General features: G+C 40.5%; 1 protein-coding gene across 3 annotated transcripts; it reads right to left on the reverse strand.

The window, feature by feature from the left end:
• Positions 1-696: 696 nt before the first annotated feature.
• Positions 697-18,792, reverse strand: AKR1A1 (aldo-keto reductase family 1 member A1). Of its 3 annotated transcripts, none has more exons than XM_081195582.1 (9): positions 18,641-18,792; positions 13,119-13,214; positions 9,952-10,071; positions 9,414-9,565; positions 8,500-8,695; positions 6,874-7,073; positions 5,982-6,054; positions 3,604-3,690; positions 697-2,188 (listed from the first exon to the last, which is right to left on the reverse strand). In XM_081195582.1, the coding sequence occupies exons 2-9, from the start codon at positions 13,206-13,208 to the stop codon at positions 2,123-2,125; spliced, it is 984 nt and encodes a 327-aa protein (XP_081051708.1). In that variant the 5' UTR covers positions 13,209-13,214; positions 18,641-18,792; the 3' UTR covers positions 697-2,122. The 3 variants fall into 3 exon arrangements, with proteins under 3 accessions (XP_081051708.1, XP_081051710.1, XP_081051709.1); XM_081195584.1 differs by having other exon boundaries at positions 13,119-13,213; positions 18,681-18,789; XM_081195583.1 differs by having other exon boundaries at positions 18,627-18,714.
• Positions 18,793-24,006: the final 5,214 nt, after the last annotated feature.

Here is a 24,006-nt window from a genome sequence, read left to right on the forward strand (position 1 = left end):
AAACAACTAGTGATGAAGATTTTTAAATGAGTAGACACGGACATTGATTATGCAACTAAGAACCTCATCACTATTCTGCTATCAACAGCTGCTGCTCCTCTCTTGTTATTAGCTCCCTGCTAAAAGTTTCTACCTACCCAAATGTCATCCTGCTGGGTCTTTACTTTCACAGGCTGAATAATTAACTTCATTCATTAGATAAGGTAAATTGCCTGCCTAATGCACAGGTTGTAGATGTTAGCAATGGAGGAGACAGTTGCACCAGTGACATGGGAAAATGTAATCTCAGCCTTTTTTTTTTTTTTTTTGATAGCTTTACTTTGTACATCATCTCTTCAGTCTCACACCATTTTTGATTCTCCCTTACAGCTTGCATAGTTGTGCACATCAATAAAGAGTTGGGAAAGCGTTAACCAGGCTTTGGGAAGGAGAAAGGAAGACTGTGTGACCTTGCCAGAGCCCTCACACCTCTTTCCCAAAGCCCAGTCCTCAGAAACTCGAGGGGGTCAAATGTTGTTGAGGACCACCCCTGCTGGGTCAGGTGGGCCTTTGATGTAATCCAACAGGGTTCTTATGTTCTTAATCTCACGTAAACATGCAGCAGTCACTCACTGTATCAAAGAGTGCGCTAGCTGCAGCATATTGCAACCTAGGTGAATCTTCCTTGGGAATAATATCAGACATATACACACTTGCTAGCATATACAAAACTGAATGTATTTACCAAAAAGACAGTATAGGTTTTCAGACAAGGTATCTTAAGACTCCAACCAATGGAATCATTACATCAATATACCCAGACAGCTGACAATTTTACTAAGAAAAATTCTAATAAGAAAACTGTGGTTTGTATTTTGGATCTGGATCCCTGAAGATGCAATATATGTCTGCTTTTAATTCAAAACGCTTTAACCAACTGCAGCAATCCGAAAGTTACGTTAAAAACACTAGTACCCCTTCAACTCCAGTATAAGATACCTGTGCACATGTTTGGACATAATGTTCTTAGAGTATCAAAGTCACCAGGAATATCTGAGGATTTGATTCTTTCAGCCCCGCACACAAAATAGTTTTTCTATACAAGGGCATCCTGAATAACACTGAGTTAGAGGGGTGAGGGGAACAGGGAGCTAGAGAATATGAAAGGGAGTGGGTGACTGTGCTCCCTTTTGTAAAATAAAAAATCAGAATTTCATGGATGTAGACATTTAACTTAATTACTTCTCCATGGTGTGGCACTTCACTGAAGGACTGCATAGCTAAATCCTGAGCACCACTTCGACAGCAAAACAGCTGGTATTTCAACACTAGAAGTAATTTTCAATCCCATCAATAGTACAATGATCAGAAGGCTGGTTTACAGTAGCTTCTTATGAGGAAGTGGCTCTTCATAGGAGACAGACTGGCAAGTCCTCAGACATTTTGGACTCCATATATAGACCTGTTTGCATGATGGGTCACTATGAGCTCTGACCTGTTACAGGATTCTAGTGATGATTAAGATTATGTGTACTCCTTTCTCTACTTTTCCCTCTCCCTTTCTGGTTTCTTTTTTGTTCTCTTCTTTATGGGAAAGAAAAATAATTTAAAATCAAATAAAATTAATTAAAGAAGGTCTTCCATTACGAAGTACATGCATATAAACATATGTAAATAAGGGAGGGCATTTTGGAAAAGATGGACAGAAAAATGTGAAAAGGTTGTTTTAAACTATCCTCCTGAGAGTTCATACACAACTGGAGGAAATGGTTCAGTTAATACACATTGGGGTTAGTGATTTCCATCTAGCATTAAATGCAGTAGCAATATCAAGCACATCCTGTTTCAAATTATGTTTGCTTCAAGCAGGCTTGTGATATTAGAGCACATTCAGTGTTAAATCAGGCTAACACTGCTGTCATAGCATAAGCATAATTTTGGACCAAGGTGGGACTTACAAACTTGTGCATTTATTTTTAATGCTTACACATGTCTCTTGCAATTTATTTCTATTCCTGTCATTCATTTCTTTATAAACATGTAGAAACAAATAAAGGCCACAGACACAAAAATCCCAGAAACGTCTAATAACCCATGGCAGTCTTGAGTGAAATTCTATCTTCTGTCTTCTAAACTACTGGAGTTAATAGGGATCATTGAAAGGATAGAGGGGGTGTCCAGCATCCCTTGCAACAAGTTTGCCCTCGACCTGTAGAAGATAAAGTGAAAAAGAAGTACAATTGTTACAGTTATTCTAGAAAATGAATGCTATCTTTCAGGTGCATGTGCATAACCAGTGGGGAAACTGTCACAGCTAATAGAAGCTGACCAAAGGAGCAGCTATCTTCTATAGCAATTGCAACTTAAAGTAATAGAATGTTGGATATACTGTACTAGCAAGGCAAAACTAGAATTAATCCTACTGAGCTGAGTATGGGCCATGAATCTAATGAAATAGCATTGATCCCAATTTGAGGCCCTTTTATAAAACACACTGACAACACTGGAGCATGCCAATGTCTCCAATGAAGTTGACAGAAAGTTTTGATCGTATTTTGCATATGGTAAAATGAGATTGTTTATAGGTGTGAATACGATTACACTGGGGGAAATGGAACATGTTTTGAAGGATACACACACACACAGCACAGAGAAAAGGAAAACCATCAAGGGTGACGAGAGGTCAACATGATGCTTTTATAGAAACCCTTGGATAATGTACAATAAGGTTCTGTTGATAAAGAATAGTTTTCTTCCTCATCTCAGGAGCCACTAGGGGGTATGCAACACAGGCAATACAGCTTGTACCATCACAAAAGCAAATTTAAAAATTGCTTGTTCCTTAAATATTGCATTGGAAGGGGGGGCAGGGAGCAAAATGAAACCTACAGAACTTCCCAAGGACAAATTAGTAATTTATTCTCTTCATGCATTGCTCTTAGCAAGGAAAAATATCTGATCTATTTTTACACAGAAGGAAAATCCTCTGTATCTTTATCACATATCCTCCGCTACCAGGGCCAGCCCTCTCATCAGACAACCTGAGATACTTTACTTGCTGCTTTTTGGAAAAGCACATAAATCTGACCTTTGAAGAATTTGTAAGTAAAACATTTTCAGTTTGCCAAACGTGGTCTCTTTCACAAAGAGGAAGTAGGAGCTTTGAAAGAAACTTAGAAGGGGATATTTTAAAGATCTAACAGCCTATATTCCGACACTTTACTGCTCGTTTTGTGATTTTAAATCTTTTCTGGAGCTCTTTCACCAAAGAGTACTTGCCCCAAACCTGGATCTAGGCCATCCAGGGAATTCTCATTTTATTATTTTAAGCCTAATTTACAACTAAAAACACCAACACGTTTGACACCTGTTTTAAAAATTAAATCAAATGATGCACTGCTTGCTAGCCAATAGCATTGACAAGAAGTAATCATGTTAAGTAAATAGCTTGTCATCTACACAATGGGTCACCCCAAGTTCTACTTCAGCTGTTTTGTTTGAATGCCAGTTACTAAGGGATAAATGAATAAGAAGGATTAGAGTGTTGAACACCCTCGTGGGAAGCGAATGATACAAAGCCTCAATTATGGTGAAAATGCCTTAGAGAGCAAGAGGCAACATTACCGTAACCATTGGAACAATATATCGCCAGTTCTTATTCAGGCTCCCAATAAAGCTCATCTCTTCCGCTGTCAGGTTGAAGTCAAACACCTAAAACCAGAAGCAGATACTTTTAATAATAATAATAATAATAATATTTTTTTATTTATACCCTGCCCTTCCCAGTTTAAAAACCGGGCTCAGGGAGGCTAACAGCAAATATAAAACATTGATTAAAATGCAATTTAAAAACAGCATAAAATGCAGCATCAATATCAATAAAATTCAAAAATTCAGGGGTCATTTTGGGGGGGGGGGGAAGTAGACACCAAATGATCACCAGGGCTAACTGGCCAAGTTGGTCCTACTAGGGCCAGCAAGGAGACCAGGGAAGAATTTAAATGTGGGGTCTCATAATGGGTTTCTTCACAGAAGAGGAAAGGGAAAAGGGAATAGAGGATCAAGCTAATTCAAATTGAATTATTTAAGATATGATTTTCACTCACACTAATCCACAACCCTCTCTACCTTGCCTTTCTAGTCACAGTGCATTCCTTATATTGAGCAGGTTAGCATTAACCTTACATTGTGCAAAAGATGGACCATATAAGCATTTTCTTTACTTACTGCTATCTTATTTTTTAAAAAACAGCTTTAATCCACTATAAGATGTTTTTCAGCTAATATGCATGTCTGGTGTATATGAAGTATGCTTCTTTTCTGCATCTCCTCTACTAAAGACTAAGTGGAAAAGAAACAAATTTTGCTTCTCTGTTATCAGCAAATCTCCTTAAGGAGCTGAATAGCAGAGATTAGGTGGAAGTAACTCCCTCTGGGTTGACAGGAGGCAGAATTAAGATGGATGACTTCCTCCATAAGCAAGGGCTTCCTTGCAAGGCCACTGTGCATGGAATTTATAAAACAGACCCAGCTTTTGGAAATGAGACAGAGAACCATTTGTGCACAGCAGCTTGCAATGGAAAACAGACACTAGGGAAACCCTCTTTGCTCACAAGCTAAATAATTTCAAATAGCCTGCCTACAACCCTTGAGCATGTAATAAAAGGCAGGACAGGCTATTATTGCTTTCCTCGAGGTAGAGGGCAGTTTCTTCCTCAATAACAGAAGCCTGAATTTGTTGCCAGACCTAAGAATCAAATTCCCTAGGGAAGACTTATTTAGTGATGTGAGGCTTGGCTACCCTCCACAAATCTTCAGACACAAAGATGACCAATGAAAAAAGTTCTGACTTCCATCAGGGAGTTCTCATTTGTAGGCTCCTCAAATCTAGTTAAGCACCAGCTGAAGGCTTGGCCATGGTGACAGGGTGGTGGTGAAGGGGGTGCAGCAGAAAGAACTCTCATAGGCTTCTTCAGCAAAACCAGTGTTGCCCAACACAAAGCCCTCTCATTCAGTAGTGAAGTTGGAATGAAAGTTAAATGATCTGCTTCTGAGAGAGTACCTGTCCAGCTCATCTCTTCACCTGTCCTGCCTAACTTTGCTATGCGGGAGATGGAGTTACTGTCACTGTTTGGTAGTTGTCATGCAATTTTTGTGTTGTTGTTTTTTTAATCTCAAGCAAAAGCAAAACCTGCTGTCTCTTTGGAGGTAGGAAATAAACCAGCTTCCTTGAAATGAAGGTAATCTTAATCCTGCCTCCTGTCATCCTAGAGAGTGGAACTTCCTAGTCACTCCACTCCAACGCACACAATCCAAAGCATTTGGGAGGATCTCCCTGAAAACACTATAATATTGCCAACATGACTCTGAACTTCATTTTAATAGCACTTGAAAAGCCATGTTCCGGCTTAGTGATAAAATTACGCAGTAATTTTTCAGCAATGCTCTCAAAATGGGGAGGGCAGAGATTTATTTTTGCCTGGACTATAGAGAAAAGCCCCGGAGAAAAAGATCAAAGATTATGGTGAACTCATTTAAATCCAAAAAGAACATGTACAATTAAAAATGTTTGAAGTGAGGCTTTAAGAGAATACAGCCACCCAAATCAAAGCTGGAAAGGAAAATCCCTTTGAGGCACTGGAAACAGATGGCAATGAATGCACACAATTGAGGGTCAGCTGCAGCAGACTGAACACGTAGATTACAAAAACTGGATGTGCTAAACTAGTATGCTCCAGTCTCTAAAAATCAGATACCCAGATAAGCCTCTGCTGATACATATAATAGAAAAAGAGTTGATCAACCACTGCACCGTGTGGCTGCTGCACAGAATGAACTGGAACTGGAAAATATGCATGCATTGGCTATATAAAACTACTACATGGTAGGACCACACCTTACTTAGACAATGTCAGTAAGGACAGACAGGGAGAACAGAAGCCTTAGTACTGCAAGCCAAGGCAGTGCTGTTTCTGAAAGGCCTGGCAGGAGGCCTCACTCACCTGGAGATTCTGGAGTATGCGAGCAGGAGTAATGCTCTTGGGAATGACGACCACTTTGCGCTGTACTTGCCATCTATCAGAGTTAAAAGGAGAGGCTGTGATTCCTCCACAATAAAATCCAAAACAGTCGATCCAGGTAGCAAAATAGTACGTGCCACAGGCCTCTCATGCCTTCTAAGGCATCTTTGGGGTTCAGTGTGTGACACAGCATAATCTTAAGACAACAGAGCTCCAAGCTCTGGGAAAGATCAGTTGTTGGAGAGCAAGACAGAGCTCCAATGCAGCTCCTTTCAGAGAAACCTCAGAATGGATTCTCAAAATGAATGGTTATTTTTGAAAAGTTGAGTCCACTTGGGCCTTGATAATGCTTGCAATATAGCCAAGAAATCTCAGCATATTCTCGGATATTACGTTCTCCTTTCTCACTTGGGTGGCTTTTGTTTCCTCCAGTATCTCTTCTCTTAAAAGGAGCTGACTCTATCTTGCAGAGTATTGTTTCCACTTAGAGCCTACCGCTCACCATAACCTTTCAGCCTTTTGAAAGGCCAAAATAAGAAATGGCAGAGGCAGCTGAAAATCCTTTACTGCCATTTAGAAGCCAAAGTCAGCTAAACAGACCATTTTGGCTAAAACAAGGATGAGGGACCTGTGGACTCTCCAGATGTTGCTTGACTACAACTCTCATGATTCTGGACTACCTGCTCAATTTGCTGGCTGGTTAGACAGGAGTTGTAGCCCTGCAACAGTTGCCCAGGGCGGGCAGCAACAGCAGAGGTTTCCCACCCCTTGGGCTAAAACAAAGTTCATAGTGAATTCGCACAGAAATCAAAAAGATCCATTTGTTCCAGTAGGTCCTCACCATCTCCTCTACCAAATTCTAGCCTGCTATTACCTGAGAAGAATCTGAGCAGGAGATTTGCTGTATTTTTCAGCTAGCTTTTTTATCCCAGGTTCTTCCAGCAATACAGGTTCATCTGGGTGCTTCCACATCCGGTCAGGGGAACCAAGAGGGCTGTAAGCAGTTACCACCAGCCCTTTCTGATGGCAGTGAGCTATCAGTTCATTCTGGGCAAGGTAAGGGTGACATTCCACCTATTTAAAAAAGCAGTATATAGTAATGAGAAGACTGCAAAAAGGGGGGGGGGGACACCCACCTGCACTTCAGAAGCAGGAAAGGCAGATGCAGGTCAATTCATATATGGGCAGAAACGGCAGTATGGCATTCACAAGCCACATAATTTCTGCTCTTAGAGGAAACCGTCCCACTTGTGGCATAAACATTCTAAAGCAGAAGTGCAAGATTGATCACGGTTGGGGCTGGATTAACTGGGAGTAGAATAACCCAAGTCACTGACCATTTCTTTATCTCCACCCTGCAGGGGCTGATAACATTACTACACATACTAGCTACAATCTGCAACCTGTTTATTCTGCAGCAGTCCTGCTTATTTTAAGACAACATGCAGATAACGCACTCTCCAGGCATAACAGCTTTGTAAATCCATTTATGCTATTATAGAATTTTTGTATAAAAAAGTATATATTTTCTGAAACAATCAAGTTTTGGCTTCCCTTCCTTTCTCAAGACACCTGATCTTAAGGATCCCTACTGCTTTACAAAATGCCTTCTATTACCAGACTCTCGTTTGCAAATACTGTAAGGAATGCTGTGAGACTGGTTGTGTCATGCTGAAATCAATGTTGAAAGGAGAACATTATTAAGAGAGGGTTTTTTTAAACAAATGTCTCTGTTGCAGAGGATCATGCAAGCCACTCAGAGTCTGCAGGACTACACCACCCTTTCCTTTGCCATAAGAATTCTGGTTATTGATCACATGTTTTAGCAAATCGTTGATAGCACTTCACCAGGATCTATCACAGTTAATTCTCAAACTGGGTAGCAGAATCAACAGTATGCTATGAAAAATAAGTTTAAAGATAATTAATGGCTCAAGTGAGTCTGAAGTACCCATTCACTCAAATGATCACATCTTTTTGTCAAGAGATTCACTATAAATACATCACTTCTCCCTCTACTCCTCACTTTCTGCCAAGGAGCAAACAATATGTTGGGGGCCCAATTTAAATTAGGGAAATGGAGTGAGGAGAAAGAGTCAAACCCCCTACTCTAGTACTGCTTCTTCAAAATAACAGCCTCAAACAGCATGGACAAAGCTAAAAACAAAACCACCAAAGGAAAAAGAAATCTTGATAATGTAAGAGTGGGAAAGCTGGGCTATTTTGATCGCATTTCTCTTATTAAAAGGCAACCAACCCTTAAGAGTAAACAGTCGCTTTAACTAAAAACTGCAAGTCTCAACTACTTGAACCTTTCTTAGAAGAGTCAAGCGGGGTTTTTTGTACAGGACGTTCCATTCTGCAGAGGCAGTTCCACGGCACAGCCACCCCACACCCAACAGAAACAGAAGCATTCATCCTTATGGCCCACCTTCTCTCCCCTGCCAAAAAAACCATCTCAGAAAGTAACCTGCTCCCTCTTTTTCTGCATCTGCCTTACCTGTAGCACAGCTGGCTTTACAGAAGCTATGCCAAGGATATCATCAATCTGACGGCTATTGAAGTTTGATAACCCAATGGCTTTCACCAGCCCCCTTTCCACTAGCTTCTCCATCGCCTTCCAAGTTTCTTTGTAGTCAGTGTAGTCATAGCGCATTGTACCATCAGGATTCTTGGGGAAGAGGTTGTCCCCCCGCCTATTATAAAAAATATGCACAGCAAACAGATAACTAGCACAATCTTAAGTCTATTTAAGTTCAACTCAGTAGAAGCACTGCTAAAATCCCATGTCATATGACCCAGATCCAGAACAAGCTCCTCTCCTTTCCCACTTACAATGTGGTCAAGTAGTTGATATGATATTAATTATTAACTAAAAACCAACCCATATAAATTTATGGCCGTATAAATTGAGTTATGACTGACCACCTTAGGCCTTGGAAAAGTAACTCCTATAAATCCACAGCTTTGGTTATAACAGCACAGAATCTAGAAGCTGGCACAGAACAGGGTGGGGAACCTATGGTCCTCCAGTCGTGGTTGGACTACAATTCTCACAATCCCTCACTATTTGGTTGGGGTTGATGGGAGTTAGCATCTAGCAACAACTGAAGGACCACAGGTTTCTTTTCCATAGGCCTCTTAAGAATTCGTTTTCATTCATTAGGCTTTTGTTTCCTCCCTTTTTTTCCTTTTGTAAAAGAAAGAAGAATCTCAAACCCTCAACAGTGAAGGCAAACAAAACGAACTGTGTTTGCTGTAAACCTGAGGAATAGAAGGGGCAACAGGGCTGGCTCATCATTCTGTGACAACAGATTCCTATCTGTGCAGATGGTGAAAGATATCTGACCCTCCCATACCCTCTAAGTGCTGCTGTGGTTTCATGTTCCACATTTCCTTCCTACGGACACTCACTCGAAGGCGTGTGGCCAGTGCATGAGGTAGAGGTCCAGGTACTCCAGTTTTAGATCTTCCAGGGTCTTCTTCAGAGCTGGCTCCACATCTTCTGGGTGGTGCTTGGTGTTCCATAACTTGGAAGTCACAAACAGCTCTTCCCTCTTAATGGCCTTTTAGAAAGAATGGGGAAGGGAATCTTTTCAGTGCTCAAGAAGTTTCTCATCCCTTGATTAGATTTTTGTGTGTGCCTTCTGTGCTATTATTCTAAGGAAGCTTCATTTCCAGAGTCAACAGAACAACACAGACATATTTTTAATGTGCCCTGTGAATTTTTTTTGCAGCAAAAGGACATTTAGCAAGGGGATAGGGAGAATGTCAAAGCAACAGAGCCCACTAACACACAGCAGGCAGCAGGAACAATAGCTGATTGCCATCTTGGTAGGTTTATATGGAGATGTAATTACACTTTGTAAGCAGAGCCAATCTGAAATAAACATGAAACTTCCACCCACCCAGCCTTTTTGCAGCAGCAATATTCTCGCTCCTTTTTTTTTACCTTGTCATTTCCAACCATCTCTTGGAGAGCATCACCTATCTCTCCTTCATTGCTGTAAGCCGGAGCACAGTCAATGTGGTGATAGCCAGCACTAAGGGCATATTTTACTGCCTCCTTCACCTGTAAGAAAAATAGGGAGATTGTTGAATAAGAATGTGGAGACATCTGCTTCATTTTAGCCGACAGTGCCATTCCAAATCTACAAGAACTTATGACAAAAGGCCTATACATCTTGGAGAAAGTTTCATAATTTTATAAAATGAGAGATTTGCACTTTTTTATCCTTTTCCCTTTACACTTTAAGGTGATTTATGCTAAGGTGGTTAGAATGTCAGACTAGAACCTGGGAGACCAAGGTTCAAGTCTTCACTTGGCCATGAAGCTTTACTGGGTGACCCTGAGCCAGTCACTACCTCTTTGCCTAACCTACCTCACTGTGTTGTGGAGAATAAATGAGGAGGGAAGAATCATGTATGCCACCTTGAGCAGTGGCATCATATAACAGTGAACACCATACACGTACTACCACAAGTCCCATTGTCTGGTTGCACATCCACAAAGAGATAATGTGTATGTAAGTGATTCTCAGCAAGGTCAATACATTTTCTCTCATTCTCTCCATGTCCTCCACCCACCGGAACTATGCCTATTTTATTTTTTTAAGCAATGTTTTTATCCAGTTCTCCAATGAGAAGAACAAACAACATTTAGCAAAGGTTTCCATGGCAATAATAGAATAAATAATATGCCTAGATGATGTTTCATCTGATAAAGCTCCTGCATTTTTTGTTTGAAAGGAGATGAAACAATATTCACAAAAGGATGATAATAGCCTTTGGTTTTAGGCTTTTGTTGGGGTTTTTTTTAAAAAGAAAAAGATCAGAGCCTCTGATGCCTCTTAGATTTAATTTCCTTTTGCTTATTGGAAACCTGGGCAATGGATAAAGTGTGTCACAAACGCTCTGATGTTCTAAAAAGCCACATTAATTAGAAATCAGTTTCCCTTAGTCACAATGATAAAACAATTCTGTTTCCCTCACTTTAACACCAGCTGCAAGATTTTTCTTTCCTCTAGCCTTGGCATGATTCATTTTATGGTCACCATTACTATTCAGAAAGTGGAGACATTGCTATAAATACACTGTGAATGGAAGTTCAGCTTATTAAATTCTTGCAACACACTTCAGGTTACACAAGGCGTTGTCATCACTATAGAAAAATTAAATGTGGCACACTACCAAATGAGAGCAATTCTACCGAAGATGAAACTTGCAGATGCCTTTAAAACTTTGTAAACTGCTTTGAGGTTTTCATTTTGTTTAACAATCAAGTTGTATATACATTTCATTTTATAAAGTAAAATAAAGACAAATAAAGCTTTAAAACATGTTATTTGAATTGGTTGTTCTGTCTCCACCTAATAAGCATTGCAGTTGCAATGGGATTAAGAGCAGGAGAACCAGTTTTGGCTGCCAGCAATTATCAATAATAATAATTTATTATTTATACCCCGCCCATCTGGCTGGGTTTCCCCAGCCACTCTGGGCGGCTTCCAACTGAATATTATTATCAATAAATCATTATTTAGATTTTAAACATTTAAAAACACATTATGCAAAAATGTCACCTCCATTATCAGTGCCTGAAGATATTATTATCATTATTAATTAAATGTGTATACTGCCCGTCATCTGAAGATCACAGGGTAGTTCACAACAAAAATGTACAAAATGAGAACACAAAATACAGAGAACAAACCAGTAGTCCCCTCCCTTCCCACAAACACATTTAAAATGCCAAAGAATGTTTAATCTCATTCTGACTAAGTTTCCCTCAGCTGGCTCCCTTTTTTTGTGCAAAGGAGAAAGTGAATGCAAAGCTTCATGCCTTGTGACTGGAAATTAGCCTCTCCTCAGAATCCATGTTGGAGCTACTCTATTAGGAAGGCAAAATAAATAATATGTACTTCCTGCTTGTTGGTTCCTGATAAATCCTTATTTCCCCCTCCTCCTAACCATTTTTCTTTCAAGTTGAGGGAAGAAAAGTGTCCTCCCACCAAGGCAGAACTCTGGGTCAGACAGAGAGTGAGACAAACAGACTGAAAAAGAGACTAATTAAATTAATTGCAACTAGTAACATGACTGGCCTCCCTTCAAAAGGAATTTTGGACCCCACTAAGTTGTAAGAATCTATAACTGCACTGAAAAAGCAGAGCCAGCAAATGGAACTTCAGTGAAGTGGAGACTGGATGTTTAATAGGACCTATAAAATTTATGCAAAGTGGGTGTTCTTCCTCCTTCTTTATCTTGCTTTTGGAATGTGCAAAATCAATCAGTACAGAGGTATTGAATAAAAGATGGTGCAAGAGAATTCAGAGGCAGAGACTGTTCCAACCTATGTTCAAATGGACAAGCAAAGATGTGAATTAAGGTCACATTCATACCACATGGCTTCCCCCAGAGAATTCTGGGAACTGTAATTTACCTCCCACAGAGCTACAATTTCCAGAAACACTCTGCAGGTCTGTGGCTGAGGTAGAATTTGACTTCTGGACTCTTCTGTAGTGAACCTCAGCAGCATGTCTCTCACTGCTAGATGAAAGTGAATCACTAAGTCATGCCACTATTGCACATGGACTCAGATTCAAGTGGACACTACGCCAAACCCAACCAACATCTCTGCCCCTGTCCAGCTAAATCAGAACATGAACTGACTCTGCATTGCTGTATCTACATTCAGGATAGCCATTTCAGTTCAATATCCATTTGTACTTTGATATCAAAAAGAGGAAGGCAAATGAAGAGAGAAGGAGGAGGTGCAACAAGTAGGTTAATGCTATCCATGCACAATCTCCATTCTTCATGACTGCTGCTCTTGGATGAACACATTTATTCATGCTTAAATGCCAGAGAAGTAATTGTGCTCTTCTCTATTACACCATGCTCCTAACACAACATGCATGTGTCTGAGGAAAACCCCCAGTCATTTAATCACAAAAGAGAAACTGAAAAATGTTCTATCTGCACAGAGTACATACAGTAGCTCCTGGTCATGCAACCTCACCTTTCTATGCAGCCACAGATTAAAAGAAAAAGAAAAATAATCTGAATGGTTTTAGCATAGAGTTCTAGAATTCCCCTCTCTCAAACACTAAATTCACGGCTTACCTGTCCAGCGTCACTCTTCCAAGTACCCAATCCAACAAGAGGCAGCTTTTGCCCAGTATGAAGCAAAGCATAGTTGGCCTCGGAAGACATCTTTACCTAAAATAAATGCAATAATAAAAATATTAACTAGGACGCTATACCAATTTGTTTCGCTACACAGAACAGAATGTGTGGTAGACTTGACATTATTCTTATTTAAGCTGAAACTGACAGAGTGGAATGTAAAGTGTAAATATATAATAGGATGAATTATATTACATTTTATCCATTTTATTAATGTGGAAAATTTAAATCCTGCCCTTCCATGGCAGACACAATGTTCACAGTGGCTTACAATTATTTAAAAACATCTACACCCACACACAAAATAAAAATCCATATTTGGACAATACCTTTATTAAACCAACAGCATATTAAGAGGAATCACTGTAGACGTAACCTGCAGGGTGGGAGAGCTGTGCCTTTGCTGCTAGTACTGTAAAGACAGGCTTTCCTTAAATAAGAGGTGCAGCTCAAGTTATTCTTTATAAATTAGAAGAGCTTGCTTTATTCCAAAAAGTGAAGCATGGATGCTGCAAGTCTGAGTTTAGAAAGGACTGACCACAAGGATTTAGGCATAGTATTCCCCAAGCTCATACCCTCTCCTTCTCCTGCCATGTACCTTGGGATGTACCGTAACTTGAAGATATCGTAAGTCTATGCACTTCAATGAATAAATCTGTGCATAAGCTGGCTGGCAGGTCTGTACCTGTAGCCTGATGCTTGCTTGTTATCAGAACAAGATATCAGTTTATCTTCTGACAAACTTAGAGAAGCATATAAAGGCAAGGTCTCTTGGTCTGTCCCAAAGCCACGGTCAGAGCCTGTTTCATAACAAGCACTACAGAGCAATATCAGGTTTTCATTCTCAACTTTCTGTTCGCTGTCCAAAACTTACACAATATACCACCATTAACTAACTACTTCCCTGTTTCCTTCACGCCCATTGCCTGAAAGTTGCAGATTCAATGGATTTTTATTCAGATGCAGGTTTCACTGAATTCAGCTGCACGTGCATGGAACTGAAAGTAATTAAAAGGCATTCTGCTCGACTCTTTGTTGGATTAGTTTAAGATAAAGGTAAGGTAAAGGTAAGGTAAAGGTACCCCTGCCCGTACGGGCCAGTCGTGTCCGACTCTAGGGTTGCGTGCTCATCTCGCTTAAGAGGCCGGGAGCCGGCACCGTCCGAAGACACTTCCGGGTCACGTGGCCAGCGTGACGAAGCTGCAGCTAGCGAGCCAGCACCAGCGCAGCACACGGAAACGCCGTCACCTTCCCGCTATGAAGCGGTACCTATTTATCTACTTGCACTTAAGGGTGCTTTCGAACTGCTAGGTGGGCAGGAGCTGGGACCGAACGACAGGAGCTCACCCCGCTGCGGGGATTCGAACCGCCAACCTTACGATCAGCTAGTCCTAGGCACTGAGGTTTTATCCACAGCACCACCCGCGTCCCTTACGTAAAAGTATAGGACCCCTGAACGGTTAAGTCCAGTCAAAGGCAACTATGGGGTGTGGCACTCATCTCACTTTTCTGGCCGATGGAGCTGGCATTTGTCCACAGACAGTTTTCCAGATCATGTGGCCAGCATTACTAAACCGCTTTGTCGCAATAGGACACCGTAACGGAAGCCAGAGCGCACGGAAACACCATTTACCTTCCCGCTGCAGGGGAAGGTATTTATCTATTTGCCTATTTATCTACTTGCACTGGTGTGCTTTTGAACTGCTAGGTTGGCAGAAGCTGGGACAGAGCATTGGGAGCTCACCCCATCACATGAATTCGAACCACCAACCTTCCGATCAGCATGCCCAAGAGGCTCAGTGGTTTAGACCACAACGCCACCCACGTCCCTTGACTTACTGTACGTATTTGTGCTGATTGAAAAGTATTTTGTTTATCAAAGAGGAACATCCTACAATGTGCTAAAAGCTGCTTTGCTGGCTGAATTGTAAAAGGAAATTATGTTTCAAGAGATTCCAGTCTCTGTCAACTTCCTCAGCTTTCGCTGAGATCAGCTGTATAGCAGTGTCCCATGAAACTGCTTCCTCCATTTAAGCACCAGCTCCATTAGACAATTAAAGCAGGATGAAAATTACATTCCTACTTCTACTATTAAATTTCTAATAAAATAATCATAAATGCCTATTGGATACTGCCAATGAGGAAAACGAGCTTAAGTTACAGGGCCTACATGCAAACAATGGCTTGGTGTGCAGAACTAGTCTCCCTCTTTAAAACTCTTATCCACACTATATATTCACAACACATGTATATTCATAGCTTCCCTGTCTTTAAAATCATAGAATAGAATCATAGAGTTGGAAGGGACAAATATATATACAGTATGTGTGTGTGGAAGACAATCCTATACATAATCATAAGCAAGTCCCATTCAGTTTAATAAGTTCTTTTCCCAAGGAAGCATGCACAGGTTTGCAGTGCAACCCTATACATGATTACTCAGAAGTAAAGTCCAATTGAATTCAATGGCATTTACTCCCAAGTGATTATGACTTGCAGCCTCAGCCTCATCATTATTCCTGGGGAGGTCCTTGAAACCAACATGCTAGGATTCAAACTCATGTACAAAGCTAGCACATTAACCACTTGGTTACACTGATTCATTGTCCTGTGAAAATATGACATGGAAGCCTTTAAGAGGACAACCAGCAAAGAAAAGTACATGTTGTTATTTTAAAAATGTCCAAGAATCTCATTTGACAAAGCATAATTAGCACCTATATGATTTGATTTGTGCAATTCAGTATACTAGCAGAGGCTGATGAGAAGACTCTTGGGATGGGGTACTGGTTTTTTTGGAGGGGGGTCATGTTGCTGTTGTTGCCAGTTCTTTTGTGTTTTTATTTTAGATCTTGTGATTTATGTGGAAATTATTCCATATGGTTGTATATTTTTTGAATATTTTATTTATTGTTTATTACTTCTTGTGTTATTTTGCAGTTCTGTATTTTTTCATGTTGTAAGCTGCCTTGAGCATAGTTTAAAAACTGCGGAAATGTGGCATACAAATAAAGTTATATATGCATGTATGTATACTATTCATTCCAGCTCTGCACTTTAGATAAGATAAACATCAATCTAAACTTTAACCCAGGGCAAGTTATAATATATAATCAGTAACTTGATCAGTAGATGCCAGCAGTTTCATCCTATTTCACCTGACACAGAGGCAAATAAACCCAGTTCCAACTGCAGCTATAGTGCATAGATTGCAGAATTAAAACAGCAAAGGCTATAATTGATTCTGTTTTGAAGACAAGTTATATGAATTTTTTCATTTATGATTTGGTCTAGACATCTCTCCTAAAGTTATTATCCTTTACAGTGCTTGGTTTACAAAGTCTATCATATTACCAAGATGGTTCTGGGTTACTCTCTATCTGTAAAATAGAAACAGAGGCTGATAGTGACTTATCCAACACCATAAAGTTAGTCCAGTGTAAGTTAGGAACTAAGTTCAGGGTTCCTAGGAGCTAGTTTAACCCACCACCAGCCATGAGGCCACACTGGTTCAAATTGTTTGCTTTGGAAAGCAAGTACAGTGGTACCTCAGGTTACATATGCTTCAGGTTACAGACTCCGCTAACCCAGAAATAGTACCTCGGGTTAAGAACTTTGCTTCAGGATGAGAACAGAAATTGTGCTCCAGCAGCGCAGCGGCAGCAGGAGGCCCCATTAGCTAAAGTGGTGCTTCAGGTTAAGAACAGTTTCAGGTTAAGAACGGACCTCCAGAATGAATTAAGTACTTAACCCGAGCTACCACTGTACAGTCCAGCAGATATAATAGTGGATTTAGAAGCGTTGACTTTAAATCACTGCTGAGCAGACTTGGGCAAAGGGCACACAGGACTCTGGGCGGCAGGGGCAGGAACAGTACAGAAGCTGTCCAAAACAAAATTACCAGCTGACAGCATTACACATAATAGTTGATTCACACAATATTATTGATGTGACAGTATCTTCTAAAAATATGAGCTACAGTCTAGTTTGGGGTTAGGGAAAAGACATTGGGGAAAATACATTCCGTGAGATTGCACACAGCTCTGTCCTGCAAGCAAGGGGAATAGGGGTCCTGGGGGTGCTGTTGCCTCCCCACCCCAAAACTCAACTATCAGCATATTTGTACTCTGAGCAACAATCCTATGCACACCCAATTTCTACTGATCATTACATACGCAGGAGAAAAATACAAGTCTAATTAGTTTACACACTAATCCCAGAAAAAAATGCCCTCTGGTTTTAGTTAGCTTGCTTCTAGACAAATTTATGTTTAGGATAAAGCCTACAAAACTTTTTCTTTAAACACTCTGTTAAATGGTTTCTGAATCAGGTTAAATTGTGAATATGATCAACCAGAGCAATTTAGTTTTTTCAATTTAAATATAATTGAACCAAGTACAAATTGAGGCAGTCTGAATAATTGAGACAGCGAAATAATTAAGAGAACTTGCTCAAGCAAATCTTCAGGGAATCCCTTAGCACCTCCACTTGCCACAGTGCCAGTTGTTACACCACACTCCTAGCTATTGGATGCTTGTCATTTGCCTCAAGGTTTATTGCAACCACTCGCAACAGAAATGCATGGAGAGTGGGTGGGTGCTTGCAAGAGAGCAGAGTTTTGCCCAGAGGCATGTGATACAAAATGTAGACTCCCTGCATTTTGGTAGAGAATCCCCCAACTATGTTACTGTACCTCCATTTCAAAATTAAAAAGGGAATGCACTCAACCCACAAGCATTAGTAGTTTAACCTTTTCTCTTTCTCCAAAAAAATAAAATAAAAATGGTTTGCCCATGCATACATTACTGGCAGACATTATCAAGGATTTCTAAACAGGAATGCCAAGGGGTAAACTAAGCTACTCCGGGGTGGTGCGTGCTCGGTGGTAGTAATCTCCAGGAAGAGTGGTTACAGCACCCATAATTAAATATCTGTTAAGTGTGGAAACAACTGGATTTTGATACGTAGTCGCTGCAAAGTACACTACAGACACGGCTGTACTGGTGTGAATACATGCATCGCCTGCCATAGTTCTTAATGCAGCCAGATATTTCTACACCTTCACTGGGGGGACGGGGACCCACAGCTTTCAATGGGGCTTATTTCCAAACAAATACTGTATAAGTAACTCCTATGAACACTTAGTTGGAAAGAAGACCATGTGGGACTCACTTCAATGCAAACACGTGTAGTTTCACTCGCCACGCATAATACCACGTTGCACTTAATGCACGTTAGTGGTACACGTTGTTGTTGTTATTCCCCCTCCCTCCTTCTTTTAACAATTTTTCCATCCCCTAGCCCACCAAAAGGGGAGGGGAGTCAAAATAAAAAAAGCAGAGCCTGCGGGACAGGAGCGATTCCCCTATTTTCTACCCCACCTCCTGATTATACACGAATCTGACTGACGTCAATCAAGTCAGGCAAAGCACGAGATTAGCTAACCACGGGAAACTCACAACCAGTTTGCAGCGCGCCGCGTCCTCGAGCGCTCCCTTCCCTCACCGCAGTTCAAAATACTGTACACCGACAACTCCCCCGGCCTCCAACTTCAACGTTTCCGTTTCCGGGTTTGATATGTAACCGTATACTCCTCACTTTTCAACATTTTCCAGCTCACGTGGGTGCGATGCGTTAAGAGTTATTGCTCTGTATTCCCCCTCTTTCGGAAAGGCTTTGGTAGAATTAAATCGCTTCCATTACAATCTGGCAGAAAGCTTTACTGAATAAAGTTTTGGGTATACTGTATTATCTACGACAGTTGGGGTGGACTTGCCTGGTCATGCTGCAACCAGAGTATGATAAAAGGGCAGGATCCCAGGATTGCCTAATCTCAGTTAAAGCTAGAAAGATGTTCATAATTAGATAAGGAATGTGGCGAAAGATACTACCAGGATTGTCAGTGGTAGCAATAACAGAAACTATGCCAAAAGGTATCTTTACTCCTGCTTAACTCCATTTGCAGCAATTCATTTACACGGGAGAAATGTGCATTCAAGGGCATGATGAGACCGGGACTAAAAGCCTAACTGCCTACCTCTGATAGCTTCAGTTTCTTTCGGATTTGCTGATTGCAACCTATTTGTTCCATATAACGTAATAAAGAAAACAGAACATTTCCTTGTCTGACTAGTTACACCCAGTGCTTTTTTTCTTAAAAAAAAGTTTAGGGGTACTCACATTCTCATACTCATATTGAAATGCTCCCCTCAATTAGGCCAAACTTAGATTCACAAAATGTTTAGGGGTATGTGTACCCCTGCATCCACCCAGGAAAAAAAATTGGTTACACCCCTTTATCTGCACATACCCCACCTTATATTCTACTTCCAGTCATGCTTGAATCTACTCGCTTGAACCCACTCCCATCCTTTTTTAATGGTAAAGCAGTTTGTGGAGGTTGAAGTGTGTAGTCCTGTCACGGGTCCCACTACCACCTCACATACATATGTGCGCAGGTAGAGCTCTTGTTCCACCCATGGTTTTTGGGATCCTACACACACACACACACACACACACACACACACACACACACACACCAGGCTGTGTAAATATATATGTCAGTATATGCCAAGGGCTCTTCATGTGAATGCAAAATGCATAGCTGACAGTGAATTGAGCTACACAGTGCTGACTGCATCTTCCACATGCATTATTTTTTTTTCTTTTTTTTTACTTGATATCCCACCTTTCACTCCCCTTAAGGAGTCTCAAAGCGGCTAACAATCTCCTTTCCCTTTCTCCCCCACAACAAACACTCTGTGAGGTGAGTGAGGCTGAGAGACTTCAGAGAAGTGTGACTGGCCCAAGGTCACCCAGCAGCTGCATGTGGAGGAGCGGGGAAGCAAACCCGGTTCCCCAGATTACGAGTCCATCGCTCTTAACCACTACACCACACTGGCTCTCCCACATGCATTATTTCAATGTGTGAATGGGCTGAAGTGACACGTCCTTCCTCCCCAGTGTGACAAAGAAATAAAATTTATTAAGTGTTTGTAAAATACAAACATTTCTTCCTTATCTTCTCCACCTATCATAATAATAGGCATTGTTTTAGTCATAATTGCACAATGTAGCAAGGAGTGAGATCCCTTGGCAATGGAAGCTGGGTCTAGTCTCTGGAGCGGGCATGTTTTGCCTTCCCTACACAATTGTTTTCAAATGCAGTACTTTACCTTTCTCCGCAGGTGTGAATAGAAATCATTCACTTATATACTGTATACAGGTAGCCAGATGCAAGAGGATAGGACTCCTGCACCTAAGAGTTGTGTGGATAAAGGAATTTCAACAAACACCAGGCCTCATTTACGTAGATGGGTTGGAGATCAAGAATGCAGTACCAAACATGCCTACTCAGAAGTAAACCCTACAATATTCAGCATGGACTTGCTACCAGGTAAATGGAGTTAGGATTGCAGTCTCAATCTGCTACTTGCTTCTGACAAACTCAGCCATTGATAATCAAGTCTATATTTGTCCCCCGTACCCCATGCCTTGCAGGACATCTTAGGGAGAAGATAAGGCTAAGAATTAAACTACACAAATCTGGATTGGAATCCCTAAAATGGTTGGATGGCATCTTGTACAACTCCTTCCAGCAACTCCTGCAGCCATGATGGTGCCCAATGTATTGCCCTGCTTTCCTTTGGATCACATCAGCAAGGCCAAGAAGTGGGGCTTTTCGTCTGGGCAGGGCCAGATTAAGAGTTTTAGAGGCCCTAAGCACTTAAAATATTTTGGTGCCCCCATATCTATCCAATTCAAAATATGAACCATAATAAATTGTAAAATAGTTAGAAACACTGTATCTTGGTATACAGTAATTCTTATTATGAATGTAGTTCCTGTGACCCTTCATGAACTCCCACTGAAGAGATTATATGGCTTGCATGAGTAGACCACTGGCATATGAAGTAATTTAAGGAGATAAATCATGTGCAGTAACACCTGCATTCCTCTCCCCCCACCCCGAACCTGTTGTAACATTAAGTAGAGTGAAGTAGCAGCCTCAGACAGATGATATTGCGTGTCATGAAAGAGTAGCAAATTTTTTAAGCTATTTAATGTATTGCTATTGTATTTTTACTCCAAGGGAGAAGTACTACATGTGGGATTTTCTGCCTCTGGTGTCAAAATAACTTGGCCAGCCTTAGGGATTGGGTGGTGGTAGTGTTTTTTTATTTGCTTTTCTGCATCAGGCAGCAAAAAGTCTTGTACCAGCTCCGGTTCTTTCACTTAGTTTAAAAAAATCCAGATTGTTTTCTAGATCTCCCTAATTGATACTTTTAATGGATAGTTTCTAGACCTCTTTAGATTATGAATTTACACAGAGAGATATTATATAATTTACATTTACGAATAAATACATTAATACATTATTTCCTTTCGTATAGGGAGTTGGTAATATGTGACATATTCCTTACTATTTTGCACACTTGTACATGTGGCTTGGACTTTAGATATTAATTCTGCTGTTATTGATTAATCCATCTTTCCTTTCCCCCCTCAGATTAGCATTTTATAGTCATGAATTTCAAATACACTGTTCAAATCATATAAAATAAAGTTAAACATAAACCCAAAAGATAAGAATATTATCCTGTATAATATTATGTTTTTAAAAGAATTAAACACTGAGTTTCAGATCATTATTCTTGCAACATAATCCATGAAAAAAATCATAGTGGATCAGTTCAATCATACTTCTAATCTAGCACAGTGTTTCAATACTAAACTTGGTTACCCATAAGTAAGCCTCACTGAATTCAATGAGTTCAAACCTACTTGGAAGTGTGCATTGAACTTTTTGTGTGTCTTACTTCTGAGTAAACATTTATTGAATTAGTTTGTCCATCTCGTTTTTCCTCCTCCTGGATTATATAATCACCAGTCCTGAGTGTTGTTATTCCATAATACTGTACATACTAATTCAAACTCTTGATTCTTTACAATAATGTTATAGCAGCCTGTATCTGAGAAGTAGCATAGCATTAAAATGGAAATATTGTTTCAATAAATGGAAACACTGACATGCATTTAAAAGCAACTGGGACTTGGGGCAGGTGTTATTTGCCTCTGAAATGATTAATTATTCCTCTCAGTCAACCTTCATGATTACTGCAGTCATTTGGCCCAAATCCATACATCTCAGAGGTACAGAAACAAATCCCCATTTGGCTTCTCACATGATTACTTCTCCACAGTGTTATCTGTCTCTTGGAATCAAAGTAAAAAAGAGGTATCCCAGAGGAAAGGAACAGAAAAGTTGCATAAGAAAGTTGAGCAGAGAGAAAATAAAGCAACAATAAATACCTGAGTTGAAGAGAACAGATGAATAAGCTATTCGAAGCAGCATGTATGAGCCACTGACAAGAGAATGGCTCATGTGAATAAGACTAACTAATGAATAGCAGAGATTTTAAAATAATTAACCTTCAAATAGGAAAAATAGATTATCCAGTAACATGCCACCTCCCTGGTTACAAGGAAATATGGCACTGGTATTTTGCAAACACTGTTGATAATGTTGTTTTTGGCTGAATCAACAAAATACTGAGTTTCTGTTTGCTTGCAGTTACAGCTAAGTGACTGAAAATGTGGCTTTATTTGGCCTTGCAGGATAATGTGCACATCAATGGTTAATAATAGTATATGCCTCTGAGCGTAAAGTAACACTCTCTCACCACTAACAGCCCAAAGGTAATCTGGAAAAATCCACATCCAGGCAACTCCCATTTTATAAAACCTGTTTGAACAGAACTATTGGCTATTCAGTGTTGTAATTCCAGCAGAAAACTGACAAAGCAATTTTATTGAATTTTATACTACTTACAATCAGTGCATTTTCTAGTAAAAAAATAGGTGCTAGTACTACTACAATGCAGGTGGCACTGTGGTCTAAACCACTAAGCCTAGAGCTTGCCAATCAGAAGGTTGGCGGTGAGCTCCTGCTGCTCGGTCCCTGCTCCTGCCAACCTAGCAGTTCAAAAGCACATCAAAGTGCAAGTAGATAAATAGGTACCGCTCCGGCAGGAAGGTAAATGGTGTTTCCGTGCGCTGCTCTGGTTCGCCAGAAGCGGCTTAGTCATGCTGGCCACATGACCCGGCAGCTGTACGCCAGCTCCCTTGGCCAATAAAGCGAGATGAGCGCCGCAACCCCAGAGTCGGCCACGACTGGACCTAATGGTCAGGGGTCCCTTTACCCTTACTACTCATATTGTTAACAGTGTGTTGTCTGGGATGCTTGGACACAAAATGGAGAATTTTGTGTATGAATGCTGCTTGTATTGAAGATTTACAGGCCATTGTCTTTTGCTTTGTGGGACAGCAATTTTGAGTTCATTATAGAGGAAGATGGGAGACTGTAGGTAGCTATTGTTAGTCATGTTGATTATATATCACTTACAGGTTCAGAAGTACTTTGATACTTCTGCTCTAGAGCAACAAAGGCAGAGGGATGTGTTTTCACCTCCTGCTTTTGGCCTTCCAGGGGGCACCTGATTGTGCATTGTGGGGAACATGATACTGGACAGGCCTTTGGTATGATCCTTAAATAAATATATTATGACTATTCCTATGTCAGCAAGGAAGAGTTCAGTTGTAAATTGTATGGCAGGAACCCAACTTGTCTGAAGCAATGTACATGTCTACACCGAAAACTAAAGTTGTGAAATGAAGGATCTCAGGAATGAATAGAATCCATGAGGTTTCCACATTTTTACAACAAAGGGACGTGATAGTTTAAATGCCAACGTGTTACATCTGTTTGAAAACGGAATTCCTTATGTGACCCAAGTTTTGCTCAAGCTCCATCTTTGTGACTGAG

This window comes from Podarcis bocagei (assembly GCF_964188305.1).
Source record: "Podarcis bocagei genome assembly, chromosome: 5".
In the NCBI taxonomy this organism is placed as follows: Eukaryota; Metazoa; Chordata; class Lepidosauria; order Squamata; family Lacertidae; genus Podarcis; species Podarcis bocagei.

Coding starts and splice junctions, on each gene's coding strand:
- AKR1A1 (XM_081195582.1), bottom strand. CDS start 13,208: ATGTCTTCCGAGGCCAACTATGCTTTGCTTCATACTGGGCAAAAGCTG. Junction 9,566..9,951: donor AGATGGTTGGAAATGACAAG/GTAAAAAAAAAG, acceptor TCTTTCTAAAAG/GCCATTAAGAGGGAAGAGCT. Junction 7,074..8,499: donor TAAAGCCAGCTGTGCTACAG/GTAAGGCAGATG, acceptor TTTTTTAAATAG/GTGGAATGTCACCCTTACCT.